The sequence below is a fragment of the Dermacentor variabilis genome, chromosome 1 (assembly GCF_050947875.1).
Source record: "Dermacentor variabilis isolate Ectoservices chromosome 1, ASM5094787v1, whole genome shotgun sequence".
Classification (NCBI taxonomy): Eukaryota; Metazoa; Arthropoda; class Arachnida; order Ixodida; family Ixodidae; genus Dermacentor; species Dermacentor variabilis.
In genome coordinates this window covers 9,021,770-9,037,966 of record NC_134568.1, presented here as the reverse complement: position 1 = coordinate 9,037,966, position 16,197 = coordinate 9,021,770, and the positions used below count along the sequence as shown (strand labels likewise).

The window sequence follows — 16,197 nt, the reverse complement described above, 5'->3', positions numbered from 1 at the left end:
TCAAATCTTGTTGATTTGAAATAAAAAGGTTACGCTCTCTCTCTCTCTCTCTCTCTCTCTCTCTCTCAAAAGGCGGCAGAGCGGGTACGGAGATCAAAAAAAGCATGCAACTACTAAATGCCATCAGAAATTGTACTCAGCCGCCAACAACGTAAAAGACATTACACTCTGCCGTCTATAATAGAGGAGTAATTGCATTAGAAACCCGTACAAAATAACTTCGCATATTAAATGCAAATGAATGCGCATTGCACGTTACCGAAATTGGCATGGCACACTACATGCGCTGCTTGAGACTTTTCTTGCCACGGGTGGTGCGTTTTGTTATTGCACCCACTGTGTATCACGCATATTATATAATAAGCGTAATATTGATGGCCCCTACAAATAAGAGAAGGCCCCAACCTCTGATTAGCGCCAACTTCCACTGCGCACTGAAATTACATTAGACGGAATTGCTCAACTCTTGTCATTACGTCCAACGCGTCAAAAGCAGACTGAGCCCAGGAAGTCTACATCTGGAGTGCCTTAAATCGACGACGGTACTACAGTGGGTAATCCGCGAAATCTATAAATGCTGTGCCGTTTACTGAGACAAACGTACGGTTCGAAAGGCAATTTTTACACTGCTCGGAGCTTTAGAAGCACAATGCTGTCATTTACACAGACGCAGGTCGGCGCTTAAAAGGTGTATACAATTGTCCGCTGTGAAGTGAATGAAATCTAATTGAAGTACCAATGAGGCTATTCAACTCAGAAAGGACGGTTCTGTAAATACAAATGCGTACGAAAAGGAGGCTGTCAACAGAGAGGGAAGTGCCCCAAATGAGATGCCGTAAGTAGGACTGCATGATCAGCTTTTTATTTCTCCGCACTTTTGGGTAGAAAAGATACCTATGCGTAATTCTACGACATTCGGCCAACACGGGCTGCGAGCGCTAACCACGTGCACGCACGAACACCCTGAACAGGTCACCTTGTTCAGATTGGCGTATTCGCATAGAATGGTACAAGATACCACAGAAAAAGGTACGTAGCAAGTGCAGCACTCGTCCTGCCGACTTGCATTGTGGAGGAGGGCAAGTCCTTGAGACACTTTATTAATGATGTGTTCGAACTCTTCGTCGTGTGAGGACACGACGAAGAGTTCAACTAGGTTCACCCAACACTGACGGAATCGCCATGAAAGCTAAGAAACACTGCAATTTCGAGAATGTGCACGAAGATATGAAGTACACTAGTTCGCGTTTTCGACGTTGCGGAGTTTTTAGACCATCTAAATTAAGGCGGTACGACAAATTACGAGAGATAGAATATGTGGAAAGGCCGGCAGGTTAACCAGAGGTATTTTGGTTGGTTACCCGGCACAGTTGGGAAGGGTCAGATGAAGATGAAAGAAATATGCGAGCTCAACAGCGCTCAACCATACCACCGAACAAGGGCTGGAGGAGTTGGCGACACCCGCGAGGAAGGAGGCGAACTCGCCACTGCCGTCGTCTTTCGAAGGATCCTTGTGTTTCTGATGAAAAACCTTCCCCAGGAGTCGTTGCCAGCCTTGCTTTTTCTTGAAACCTGTTGCCGAAACATGACCCCGGTGCGGTGAACCAGCGTCCCACTGCTCGGACAGTGTGAAGCGTTCGTTGGGATCGCATTTCTGCTGGTTCGAGGGCTGCGACGAGTTCTGGCAAGAGAGAAAGTTGACGTTAGCTGAAGACACGAAATATTAGGAGGAATTGAATAGGAAAGTAAAAACTACAGGGGCTCACCGTGTCACTAAAAGACACAGCCAACTTAATTAGGGCTCCGTAGTGCTGTTTCAGCGTTACAACATCATTGCGAGTACATTTCAAGAACCCTGGAAGTCCCAGAGAAGTGAGTACAAGTAATATTAGAGTAAGAATGACTTCTCATCTGCACTAGGTATGAAAGAGCACCGTATGAGACTGACTCGCCGTGTGTAGGCATGAGCATTTTTGCAACTAGCCTGGGTATACCATCAGAAATATATTGAAAGGAGCGGCATCAACTAAAGCAAGGTAACTACCAATAAACCCTGGTATTCTGGAATATATTAGGAAGCTGTCGCAGCATCTAACCGACCGAACGAGCACAGCGCGCGATGAAAGACGAGCATACCGAAAAGAGTGCGAGGAGGAAAGCGCAGGAGGAGGATGCAGCGGAAGCACAAGGAAGAAAACGGAGGAGGATAATATGGTGATAGCGTGAGAAAAGCGTATTGGCGCGCAGGCGGGTTTTGCGGCGACGATGGCTATGAGATGGCGCCAGAGTAGCCTGCGTCGTCTGCAGAGAAACAAAGCGTTGCATGAGCGGCGGATCCTGTGAATCGCACCCACGCGTCCTGATTAGCGAGGCAGTCACACCACACCTCGCTCCGTGGGCAACGTGCCGCATGGGACCTTGTCAGTGCCAGCCATTATCCTGCGAAATGAACACGTATACAGCGGCGCTCAAATCTCGCGTTATTAAGTTTCGTAATCATCAGTGAACTTTTTTGTGTATGCGTAGGCCTATGCGACCATCGACTGTCAGTTGCTGGTCAGGACGTCCTGAAAAGGTGCGACGATACACAAGGGCCACCAAGGACGCATAATTCTGCCCAAGTATTCGCCGCATCACCGCTTCGTCCGGAAAGGCCCACCTTTCCCGCCAGCGCACCGCACCGGCCTAGATAACAGCAAACGCTGAAGGCTCCCAGGCTTTTTCATCGACGTAGGTTGCACATACAAGGGGACTGCGTGCATTCGTAGTTAACTATTAGTCATGAAGTGCTGTGAAAATAAGTACCCGTAACATGGAGAGAGAGAGACCGCGATAAAAACGTATTCTCTAATTAGGAGCGACCTTTATTACGGTTGCTGTTCACAAATCGGCCCTGCAAAACCCTGTTCACCCTTTCCATTGTTACAGTACTTTTGAAGCTAAACTGTTGATAGTGAAGCTTCATTTAATTTTGTGCTGCGTGATGCCTTGCCGAGAATACAGCAACTTCGGCGACTGGGTTTCCGCAAGCTGGCATGTTCAAATGGGCATGGGAGCATTATTGAATCATATCGCCGTATGTAGGTGATGGGTGAACAGGTGGCCGAATACACGAGTAGAACTATACGCAACAGGTGAAGTCGGCAAAGAAAGCACCTTGGTGCAGAGAAAAGTAGAAGTGAATGAAATGGGACCACAACGTGCATTGAGTGAAGGACGGTGAGCTACACAGAAGTAATTCCATTTCAAGAAACATGAAATATCGTTCGCCAATTCACCGATTTGAACAGACGCGTGGGATCCTCCATATTTGTTATAATTTCTAAAAGCATCTTTCTTTTCGACCAGCGAGCGTCATTGAGCATGTCTGCAATGTCGAAGAGGGAAATTAACGGGAAAGGAAAGAAAAAAGTCCAGGCGCAAGAGGTATTGCGTAATTCACTGACCAAAAGTAGGGATAATTGCGTAGTGAAGGAGCCGACTAAAGTTACCGGCCTGCAGGTGCATTCCGCTGTGAGCTTTTAGTGCAGATAAATTTGATGCAAAGACTCGCCTCATTGGCGGCTGTAGCACGAGAACAAGTTGGTGGCAGGGGTTTCCTCAGGGAGTAGAGCGAAGGTGGGGGCGTGGCAAGTCCAGTCCCAGAGAGCTCCAGGTGAGAATGGAAGGAGCCGGACGACAGAGACCGACTGGGAAGTGAATACTTGGCCTGAATTTCGTCCCAGGGCACAGACTCCTTGGTTACCCAGTAAGGCTGCTCGCGCTGTGAAGGTGCAGGAAAAAAAAAAGCGTTCACTGTGCTCGCGACTGGGAATAATGAAAATAAGCCGTCACATTGTAGTTGCCACGTGTTATCGTAGATGCAGAGGGTATTTCAGAAAATACAATTGAAGTTACAAAAGTTATGAAATAGGCCATTTACTCCGATATTGTGAACTTTTATCAGTAGGTTTCTTTTTTCGGCGATATTTAAAAAAAAATCTAGACTACAATCATAGTACCTGTACACTTTTAGTGAGCCTAACCATATAGCAATTACGTTCAGTAACAGGAAGCGAGTGCATTCAACGTGTCCGACAAGGAAGACCGCGGCTGCACAGATAGCTCGCTCATGTTTCCGTGGCGCGTCAAGACGAAAACTGACATGGACGACTACCAAGAGCAGGCCAGTTGCACTTTTAAGCCTAACTTGCCTAATTAGCGCCTCGAAAATCACCAGCTTTAGCTTTTTGCAAGGCTGGATACGAGTACGAACACTTTGTATCTCGAGAATTGAAGGGAGTCTTCAAATCAATCGCTGAATGCTTTAAGTTGAAAAGATCGTACGTAAGAAATAAACTATACAAACTCGATCAATATTAAAATGTATGTTGCGGTGGCAAAAGGAAGTAAAAGTTGTCCGAAACACTTTGTAAATTTTAGACTAACGTGCTGCTAGATTAAGTACCCTGAAGAAAGCGAACGCATTCAGAGAGTAGACAGCACATGGGCGAAGTTTTTAAATCAAGCACAATGCGTCTATGCTACTTTAAGTACCGAAGCCACAAAGTACCTAAATATTGAGCACGCTTTTGAGAATACAGCAGAGCGTGAAACTCTTCCTTGGTATAGCGCTAGTGGCAATAGAGTAGGCTGATCAAGATTGACAAAGGCTTGTTTACCTCCCTCCGAACTCCTGCTCTCGTTCTCCCGGAAGTGCAGAGCTACAGAGCGGAATCGCTGACAGATCAGTCGCTTTTGTAGACAGCAGATTGCTGCAAGCTAACTGAAGGAAGAGCTCATGGCAATGAGCTGACAGCAACGGACCAATTCCACTATCGAATCTCAACAAAATACAAGCGCGAAGGGAATAAGTCTGCATAAACAATACCTAGAAACTCGAGTAAATGTAGGAAAGCCAAGAATACTACGAACAAGAAAAAAAAAATGATTGCGCAGCGCAAAAATGCAGTAGGCAGTCGAGTGCTATACAATGCAAGTGCGAGTGTTCGGCCCAATGTGGTATACAAGTACCCGACGGCTGGTTACACGGACGAGCCAGAAATAAACAAATACGTTGTCTGCAGACATTTGCTCACAAGGGCACATCACACATTAAGAGCAGCACCGGTGCTCGTGAACAGCATCATCGTCGATTATTGTTTTCGAAACATCCTCAAGAATCACTTATTCGTGAGGAACGGTCACACTTATCATAAAGCGCCCTTGTGGTTACGTGGATGCAAAGACAAAGAAAGAAATCAAAGGTAATTAGTATTACGCTGAGCGAGAACTTACCACACCAGCTGATGGAATCGATACTCGAAGTACCTCATGAAAGCTGCACGGAGCCACTATCGACGACCGTTATATGAAACAATAGACGAAAAGATGTGCCAGAACATTTTCACCAACGCACCGATTCCATGAGTCATCATTAAGATACCCGGCAGACATTCTGCACTTTGAATGAGACTTCCCGGATATATACCGCCTGTAAAGCAATCGTATTTGAACCAGGTTGATGGTGGAATGGAAGCCATCACACACAGCTGTACACCAGCAAAAGTTTATACCGTTCGGGTTGCATTTTGCCCCCAAACAACAATCATGACCTGTCTTCCCCACATTTCCTTTCTTTAGCGCTGCGAGCCCGGTACTGCCTAGTCACAAATGGCTTGCGCGTTATCGGCTTTACACAGCATTCTCTACAGGAAGGTAGCGAGCGCCGAGTTTTCAAGAGAGGAAACGCAAGCAAGGCAGATGACTATTATCGTCGTGGGACAAGACAAGCCCCAAAAGGGGTAAACTTTTTTTAGAGAGCAAACTATATATAGCGACGCCCAATGATTATAAATGAAGTTCGCATCTTCGATATTCATCCTCAATGGTGATCGACTATCGAGTACACGATACTTATGCGCACGTACCCTCATCTGCTGCACATACTCCCAAAGACGCAACTTCTCGGTGGTGGCGATCGTCTTTCCCCTGCGTTCTGCGAGCTTGTCGATCTGGTCGAAGGAGAACTCGAGGAGCTCCTCCATGTCGACTTCCTCGTCTGCAGACAAGTGAACAGATGGACTGAGTGAAAACAATTATTGTATTTACATACACCTTGCAGGCCGCAACAGAAGCATTGTGCAAGGGGCGGGGGTGGGTCAAATACAAGTCTATAAAAATTAAGTTAACAGCAAAAATAGATAACCGCAAGTACAGTAACATAACGGAAAATTATAGCTTCCGTCAATCCTGTCCAGAATACTGACGCAAAGAAGCGGCATTATCACAACGGCTGCCGTGTTACAGGTGCAATCATGCGAATTGCGATTGTACCCGATTGATGATTGTACCAGCCTGTCCCGTCTTTGCCCCGTGCATTGGGGGCACGTTAAGGATCTCCTCCCCTGATAGTCAAAATTGATCCGGAGTCCCACCACTAAAGCGTGCCTCATAATTAGGTCATGGTTTTGGCACAGAATACCTCAGAATTCAATGGAACCAGCATATACCGGGTGTCGCAGATAACTTGGACCAAGATTTTTTAAAAACCAAAAGCGCTAAAGAAATCGTACCAACTGCATATTAGCAGCAGTCGTGTGTACTGAGCAGTATTGTTTTAGTCACAGAACGTTGTTTTTAATTATCTGGTCTACTGTCATTATTGCTGGAATCTAACATGTCAATTCTAAAATTGTAGAGCGCATCAGATAACCGCAGATGCATGCATGGCCTGCTTGCTAAAACTTGTCCGGTTGTCTTTGCCAATAAAAACGAAATCCCACAAAATATGAAAAAATTCGGCTCCGATCCACGCTGCAGTGAAAGTGGTTGGCAAGCGAAGCTGTGGTAGGTGGTAGTTTTAGAATTGCGGCCCCAAGAAGACAGCGAGCCCCAGCTTAACATGCGCAGAACGCAAGGCAGCCTTGGGACATTGCGTTCGCGTCAACCCAAAGAACATAAAACTCTCGAGGGTCCCCAATCCGCCTTCGGGGGCTCGAGTGGGCGACGAGCAGACGTGTGATAGCCAAGAAAAGCAAACGAGCCTGTTACGGTCGGCCAGCGGGGGTGGTGACCTACTGCCCTCTCCGGCCCCGCCGCGACGAAGAGTTTCGTGAAGACAACAATACGCCCTCTTCGGACAGCTCTACGACGACAGTAAGGCTAGACACGTTTGGCAGACCGAGTATTGTTAGCTGGTTCACTGTCGCCTTCACGGACCAATTGGAGGAGGAAGACTCCCGGAAAAGGGTGTCCTACGGCGCTCCCCCTTGGACTCCGGTCGTTTGGACATACGCGCCAGCTTGAGTCAAGCGTGATAACCCCTGTCCACGAGGCCCCACTCCGTTCGGTGTTTTTAGTGAAGCAAGTGCGGAAGTGAGCCCTCACACTCAAAGGCGGATCTTTCGGTGACTGAACGCTCCGATTCGACGAAGGTTGGACGGCACAGAGGAAAGAGGGTTTAAGCAGCCGTTTTCGGCTCTTCGGTGTGCTTCGTTTTCAGTCATGCTAGACTGATGAAATGTAACGCTCTCCAACCTTTATGTAGATATTGTAAATGAATCCCGCGCCCCTAGTTCTCGATAATAACATGTTCTCTTCAACAACGTCCTTAGCGGGGGTGAGTCGGACGACTGCATGACTGCATTATATGCCCGACCCGAACTCTTAGAAGCCGCAGCTACAGAAACCTTGTATGGCTCAGTCAAGTTGGTTGCAGAGAAAACTGGCCATGTTCAGGGTGAAATTCGGGCATTTGAGGAAAAAGACTCAGGCCAACGCAAGACGCTAGCTGCACTCTGGTCAGCATCCTCTGACTGCCCCCCACCCCCACACCTTCCCGTATTGGCTTAAAAGCAGAAACAAGTCGCACTGCTCTTCTGTCGTGCTAATTGTGCGTGGCTTTTGCGAAGCGCTATATCAGAACACAAAAAAAGCAGTTGCTAGGCGGGTTTTTACATAAGAAATTGTTGTGATGTCATTCCCTGCTTCGTAGGCTAGAGTTGTTGCTTTCCGGCAATGCTAGCTTATGCACCCATAATATTGACACGTGTACTTATCTTTATCGGGCGACCACGTTTCGCCGCCTAACAAATGTTATCTAACAGCCTTGACAATATGACGTGACAATATTTACCGGGAAACGCTTGCGGCGAACGACAGCGCGCCTTTGGAGGAAGTTTCGTTTTCTTTTACAGCGAAGCTGTATACCTCTACTGTCGAAGGAAATTTTCATGTTGGCGTGGTAAGGAAAAAACTCCCCATACGTGGCCCGATCCCGAAGAAAGGGCAATGCCGGGTCGACCCGCGGCGGAGGTGCAGTTCGCCATTAAGGGGCCCCCCATACAGAGCTTCGGTGGGCATCCTTCACAGAGTGGAAGGGCACAGAGTTTTTTTTTTAAATGCGAAAGCATTATATGGGACCTGTGAAGCGGAAAATCTGGCGAGCGTGCGGCGTTAACATCCGATGGTACCGATTGATTGAAAACTTTATTGTTCCACCGAGCTGGGGTGCCCGCCTCAACCTACACGTAGGTAGGAGGGGAGGACGAAGCAGTCCCCGCGCATTGAGGACGGCGAGTCTGCACGTCCTCAACGGCCAGGCGGATTGCTCGACGCTGGTCGTCTTCAGCCTCGCTCTGGAGCAAGGCCTCCCAGGCTTTTCCTACTTTCAATGTTTTCCTTGGGCCCCCTGGGGAGCCAGCACACTCCCATATTATATGGTCTAGCGTACCTTTTTGCTTAAAAATTTTGCAGAGGGCGTCGTTATAGTCCCTCGTCTGTGTTAAGCAGATCCAATGTGGTGACCCACGTGACGAAGAGACGACGGCACATCCCTGGCGATGGATCTGCTACTGCTAGAACTGCGAAATCCACGGCGAATTAGAGGGAAATAAAGTTAAAGTTAAAGTAAGTTGACTGAAGGTGGAGTAACATGAATTAAGGTGAAATAAAGTGGATTAATGTTGTGCAAATTAGAGCAAGATGAATTAATGTGGATCAAAATAGAGGTGTGAAGGACACGTGACAATGACGTCACGTATCATGGACGTAACGAAGTAGACAGGTAACGATGCTTTCGCATTCAAATCATGCAATACGCAATGACAATTTTTTCTTTCCCTCAGGCCAGCGCCACCGCTAACGCGGAAGAATGGATGGAAGTTTGAAGTGTCCACTTTATAACAGGGCGGTGGGTTGCGCCACCAAGTTCTTGCTGCTATACTACCCAATGACCCAACTAGGTAAAAAAAAACCACGATGAATTCCCATAACCAAGTTTTTTGACCCCCCATTGTGAACTTTGTCTTTGCGCGTCTCCGTTTTTGTTGTTTCCGTTACTTTTCTTCCGCCAATTTACCAATCGCCTCTTACGAATCTCTATTGCGGACATGTTTACTTTCCCCCTGCTCTGGCTTAACACAATACCTTCAAGGAGTCCAGTGGTGCCTAAATCGACCGCTTGGCAAATATCGTCACATTCCAATAAAACATGTGCCATCGTTTCCCTAGCTTTACCGCAGCAAGCACATGCTTCCTTCTTATGTCTCGCTTTATAGGTCCGCGTTCTACGGCATCTTAATATCGCTTCGAAAACTAATGAGCTTCCCATTGAGTTATAAATGGTTTCTTTCCCGATTTAGTCATTTCTTAAGTAGTTACTCATGGCAGGTCGTTTTTCAACCGCGGCCACCCATGAGATTATTTAAGCCTCTCCGACTTCCCGCTTAACGTTCTTTGTTGCCGTGTTACTCGCCCTACAGGCCGCACACTTGCTGGCAAGCTTCCTATTTATTTTCCTCCACTGTGAATCAATGGGTTTCCTGTACAAATACCTGAACACTCCCAGCCCATTTACTTTCTTCCATATTTCTCAGTCGTTCATTATCAATTTTACTGTGCGCTTCCCTCCCTTCAAAACTTCTCCGGCCCATATCACCCTGCACAGCTTCATTTGTAGTCTTCCCGTGAGCGCCCACTGCGAGGCGTCCCACTTAACTTTGGTTGCGATCGAGTCCAGATTGTACGCCTCATTTCAAACAAACAACCGCATTACCAAAAGCAAGTCCTGGAACCAGTACACCTTTCTGCTTACCCCGGAGCACCTCGTACCTAGGATATCCCCATGGTGCTCTGCGCTTCCATTATGGCAGCATTTCTCTTCCCCTTTACTGTTCTATACCTTTGTTTCCATATGTTTATTGCCTTCGTTTGTCCATATGCCAATATACTTATATTCTTTTACCCGAGGTATTCCCTGGCCCTGTAATGCCACTGTCTGTTTACCGTTTTCATTGAACACCATAACACCCGATTTTGTAACCCTAAATTTCAAACCGAAATTCTCGCCTTCCTGTCCACAGATCAGCGAGACGCTGCAAACGACTTTGCTTGTTAGCTAGCAACACAATGTCGTAAGCATAAAATAAACCTGGATGCTGCTGCTCTACTAATGTACCCGCCTGTTTTTCTATAAAAAATGAAACCCGATATTACTTCCCTCTCGCGACCTCTCCATCCTCACCATGTGCATCATTAACAGCAGTGAGGATAACGGGCACCCCTGCCTCAGTCCGCGGAGGCGACGTCATCCAGCGCTACTCCACTTGTACTCTTGCACTTTTAAAAAATCTTGGTCCAAGTTATCTGTGACTCCCGGTATACACCTTGTGCTGAGGCTTTCCGCAGTTGAAAGTATATAGCACCCGAACAGCTTAGCGAACGAGGGGTGGGGGAGAAACAAAATGGAAGGGATGAGTTAATTAGACGTCTTACACCTCCGATCGCGTTTCAAAAGGCTACAGGGGCGGATCTGAAAAAGTTGAAGTACGCGGGTTTCGCATGAGACGGCATGCTCGCGATCAAGACGCAGAAGCGCGAACAAGCCGAACTCCAAAATGCCCGGTGCGCAACATCCACCGGAATGAGAAAGCATGCGTGTCGTGGGTTATAAATGAGTCACTTTTTGTTTCGCTTGTGGCCAGCGTCGACGACACTTGGGTAATAAACGAAAGGGTCGCAGCATCCTCTGGACGGTCGAAGGTGCCAACGGCGCAGCGCCGATGCCACGTGAGGCAGTTCGAAATTCTCCGCTGGCGTGGTCGTCTGCTGAAGTTCCTGCCAGAGCCCTGCACGGCACCAGGCTTGCCATAAACGTGGCAGCTTCATGTGGCCCGGTATCAGCGCACTCCTTCGTGAAGTACCTTCTCCGAGCTTAGAAAGGCAAGTACGAGACATTTAGCGAGTCCAACACTGCGCGTTTACGCGGAACGTGTCGAACACGACATGAAATTAACGCACACGCAGTAATTGTACGATCAAACACGACACTCTCAGTCTAAAGGCGAACAGTAAAAGGTCGTCGTTAAACGCTAAAGTGATATGCGCCAGCCATACAGATGTCAAGTCCTATAGCTTATACGTCAGAGTTTTGCACACATTGAACAAAACTCATCGTCGCAAAAGCACAGACGCAAATATCTACGGGATCCCAAATGCGTACTTCACCTTGTCAAGTTAAGAAAATTGGTAAGGTGCACAACAAAGTTAAACGGAATTGCACTTGAAAGACAAAAAGTCGTCAGCCATTCCACACTAAAGACGGATTCCCAACGAAACTGTTTAACGCGCGACACAAGTGACCCAGAACATGGAACAACGGTGCGAACATATTTATTGTCCTAATCTGTGGTTATCGTGGCTGTACAAGTATGCACACACATTCGCGTAACACTTATTAAATGTGACCGCCACGGAAGACACTGAATGGCTCATACCTCCTTAGGGAAACGCTCATACCACCGTAAACGTGGCCTCGCCATTACGACGACAAAATAGAAGCGAAATTTCACGCTGGAATTATGAGCGGCAACAGAGCCACCTCTGGCAGACGTGGCGCTAGCGCGGTAGGTGCCGATAATTTTTGCGAGTCCTTTTTTGAAGAAGTTGTACGAAACATTTTTTCTAAGTCATCGGTTCCTACCCTTGTGCTTGGGATTTCTTTGGGTCCCACGTGTGAGAAGTGTAGTTCAAGGGCGCGTTACAGGTCCCTGAGCGCCACAGGGGCATATGTCATTGTGCTTAGACCCCTTCTGCACTATCGGGGTCGTACCACATGGTTTGTTTTTGTCAATTCGGACACATGTTTCTCCAGAACGTAGCAATATACAACTGCGCTGTAAAAGGCATCGTGAGCACCAGGAAGGACAGCGCTAAATATGCACGCGACGCACGTGCTCTTTAACGCTTCCTCATTTCTTTGGCCGTGAGACACTTGAGATATCCACCAACAAGACACAACTACCATGCCCGGGGATAATAACATATTGCCACATCCTATATGGTCGCCGCGGGTATGTGCCAGGCGATGAGAACGACGCTGAAGTAGCGCACGAGTGGAAAAACAGACGACAACGACGTCGCGTTGACTGCTCTCAAAAGTGCTTTTACACGTCCTCTACGCCGGCCTTCCCGTCTCCTACTAGGCTGCGACAATATACCTTCCTTCGAAATAAATCCACCGCGTGCAAGGCAGTAGATGGAAGTTAATACTAAATGTGAGCACAATTGAGCTTAATTGGCACCTTGAACATTAACTATCGCAAGATAAAGACACAACGGGGAGAAATGGTGTATACCGGATGTCCTGTGGGCCGACCCTGGTGATAGTCTCAACACAGCCAAGGACCATAATTAGACGACTACCACGAGAAAAACTCCACCCATTGTTCCGCGCCTATCCCGAAGTGAACGCAGCGTTTACACCGACGGGTCCAGAAAATGCCTACGGATACCTGTAGCTGACAGCCTGAACAAATGGTGAAAAGGGTCATGGTCGAATGCTACCGTGGAACGGCTTCGTCCTCGGATTCCCAAAGTGTTGCGCGCTGGCTAAATATGCCTCCGCATAATTAGCACCATAGGAGGCGGAGTGCGGCTGAACGATGCGATGTCATGCGCGGGATATTGCGACCGATTGGACGACTGCGATTGTCCGGGATACATGCCACCAGATTTTCTCGTCTAGTCACCTAGCAAACTCGACGGTATTAAAAGCGGACACCTTTCTTGCAGCGAGGAGGGCAACCGTGGCCTGATGTGAACTCTGACGTTTAGTATTCTCGTAGAAGTGGGCTTGCTAATCCGGAGCCAGTGTAAGTCAACCATTTTTCCTGCAATCCTACGCTGCACGTACTCGTCGATGGGCTCGGTGGATGCCTGGCCGAAACGAGACCTCGAGCCGCAACAGAGTCAAGCGCGTCGGATTTTACATACGACGCGAGTGTTCCAGCGTAATCGCTGGTGCCCGCGCGCGTTCCAGTAAGTACTACACAATGCGTGGCGCTCATACAATCTGATGACAAAGTTCGGTGAGAACATAAAATCGACTACAACATTCGAGTAAGTTGCAATCGTGCGGGCGGGTCTCCCGCTGAGCGGTAACTTTAATTTGTTAGCCGGGGAAATGCAATCCACGAGGAAAGGATAGATAAGTACAAGTGGCAATATGCGTAATATGTCACGCTGTTTGTATCCTGAAGATTTGCGTAGTCCTGGTTTCGAAAACGTGGTACATTAACATATGTAGAATAAGATTTCATCTGCGATGCGCAGCTCAGTTTAAATGCGAAGCATCGTTCTAGTCCAGGCACTTTATGACGGGCGAGCCTAGTGATGTTTTGGTGAGCCGATCCCGGTGATAGTGCAGTCTGAAATTATGAGCCACAGTAGCGACTAGGTATGTGCCACTGGGCTTGAGTTTGCTTGCAATGTTCTGTTGGGATTGCAAACATTCCGTATTATAAACATAAATACAGCCTATTATCTTTGCATAACAATTGCCTACAGAACAGTTACATTAGGCATATACAACACTTCTCCACAAATAATGAATGCTTCGAATTATGTAAATGGCAACCACAGTTCAGCCTACCGTTTGATTTTCTGCGTACCATTAAAACATGCTCATGCACGAAAAAAAATGAATGAAAAAGGGGAATTAGCACACGCGAGGTATTGTAAATGAGGCAGAGGCGACGATTGCGAATACGAGAAGCTGCGTGGCTTCGCTAGTCGTGGCAGTGCGCGATGGGGATTCTCACAATACAAAGGCACGGCGCTAGCACTCGTGAAGCGAACAGCGTAGCAGACGGCAGTAAACCGGGTAAAACCTTTGGTCGATGATGTGTATATACACACCACGACGGGACCAGAAAAACGAGGCATGTTACTGTGCCGAGATCGCGGTGCACCAGTCATGGACTATAGTGAGAAATAACAGTGTTCATTAAGTAGAAACGCATTACAATGCCCATTACTATTTCTCTGGATTGATAAGTTGACAAATATCAAACGAAGGCATGCGTACAAAGGGATGCTCCGGCCCGTCCAAAGAAGCGGCGAAACGTTGATAATCCGCGAGAAGCGATAGCCGAAAACGTGAAAGCAACCGGAGAATCCGCGAAACGTGACTGTGCTTGAGCGCTGTACGAGACGGCGCAACGGCAACAGAAAGCCATGCGTTCATCTGTTCATAAATGCAGTGCTATACACGGGACATCACCTGCCTGGGAATCTTGGTGGCTACGGGTTTCAGCTGCTGGGAACGAAGTCGTGGATTCGATTACGAGCCGCATTCTGATGGGGCGGAGTGAAGGAAGGCTCTTGCCAAGGGGGCACGTTAATAAAAGTCTTGGAGGGAAAATAAAATGCAATCCCGTTCTTGCGAACATCCACAAGTAACGCAGCGCCATGTCTCGAAGACGGTAATTGCACTTGTCAGAAGCAGATAAGAATGCAGTTGCGTACGCGCTCGTAGATATCGAGTTCGTCCCCAGACGTGCTGTTGGGAAGCTTATGTCACGCGCCCACGTTGGCGCATTATTGCTTTACACTGTACTAGTCGACGCAGAGCAGCAACACTTATCCTACGACCTTCACTCTGTTGGCATGTAAGCATGAAATGATACCTGTTAACAGGTACTAACAGGCAACAGTAACGACTACGACACAATCTGGTAAATACGTGTATATTACCGGAACATGCGCAGGCATTTTGTTGACTTCACAGGAAGATGGTACGAACACACTAAAAGCCAGCAGAATTCTTTTCGCGATTCTAACTTGCTTTGCCAACTTCGCCTTAGCCTTTGCGCCCGAAAACTGCACAGTTTGTTACGAGAGACGCCGCTGTGCAAGATACCGAATTAATATTGGCACCTAGCGGATCTTTACTGAACACCTAAACCTTAGTTCGAGTGCTCTTCCCTACATGCGGCTGCCGAAGTTACGAAGCCCCAGCATATCCACTTTGCACGCTATTTACCTATCTTCAGGACAACATTCATTTGGGCTAGATGGTGCATACTTGAATTACGAAGGAACAGCGCCAACGAAGACGATCACAAGTGGGGAGAACGACACAGGACAAGCGCCATGTGTCAGACAAGCGCACAGGACAAGGACAAGACACAGGACAGGACACAGGACAAGACACAGGACAAGCGCCACATGGCGCTTGTCCTGTGTCGTTCTCCCTACTTGTGATCGTCTTCGTTGGCGCTGTTCCTTCGTAATTACCTATCTTCTTCCCTCATTTTAAGCTCGTCGTGAGGGTGTAATATTAAGCCCGAAAGGGTAAGAAAAGTCACAGTAAACTCGTTTACCCGCCCAGGTAATCAATAGACAACTTCTACAATTTGCTTGCCTTCCAGAATTTCGATTTCGGTAGCAAGGACAAGACGGCACGCTATCACGGAAAGCCCCTTGTTACGCTTACCCCATAGCACCTCCAGGACGTTCTCGTCGACGCTGTAACACGACAAAGACCGAACCGAATCGGCGCGGGCAGGGGCGTTCCTGTCCTTTGGCTCCGATGAGGCGTGCACCGATGATTCCATACCTATGCGCGTGACCGCCTTTAGTCAATTGCCTTAGTCAAACTGCGTGGGAACGCGAGAGCGCGTGAATTTAAATACATTTTGCGCAGCTGCAGTACTGCAGCGCGTGCGCATTACATGACTCGCGAAAGTTGGTTCAAAGCGCATCTCTTACGTCACCGGTGCGCTTCTGCCTAGTCAGCTGTACGCTTTTCATGCTTCTTTTTCTCTATTACATGCAAACAAAGAGAGTGCAATGGTAAGTTGAGTGGTTGCAAGTACTGATGATAACCACTCTGCTTATGAAGAGCGTGAAAGCTTAAACGGTGCACAATGACGG

General features: G+C 47.8%; 1 protein-coding gene across 1 annotated transcript; it reads right to left on the bottom strand.

Moving 5' to 3' along the window:
- Positions 1-2,546: 2,546 nt before the first annotated feature.
- Positions 2,547-15,906, bottom strand: LOC142575098 (uncharacterized). Its single transcript, XM_075684496.1, has 4 exons — positions 15,758-15,906; positions 5,910-6,040; positions 3,554-3,763; positions 2,547-2,567 (listed from the first exon to the last, which is right to left on the bottom strand). Exons 1-4 carry the CDS (start codon positions 15,876-15,878, stop codon positions 2,547-2,549), a joined length of 483 nt encoding a protein of 160 aa, XP_075540611.1. The 5' UTR covers positions 15,879-15,906.
- Positions 15,907-16,197: the final 291 nt, after the last annotated feature.

Bases quoted from the DNA above. Each gene is read 5' to 3' on its own strand.
- LOC142575098 (XM_075684496.1), bottom strand. From the start codon at position 15,878: ATGGAATCATCGGTGCACGCCTCATCGGAGCCAAAGGACAGGAACGCC. The intron at 6,041-15,757 runs GTAAGCGTAACA...ACTTGTCTGCAG, and splicing joins CGTCCTGGAGGTGCTATGGG to ACGAGGAAGTCGACATGGAG. The intron at 2,568-3,553 runs GCGAGTCTTTGC...GCACCTTTTCAG, and splicing joins GTGCTACAGCCGCCAATGAG to GACGTCCTGACCAGCAACTG.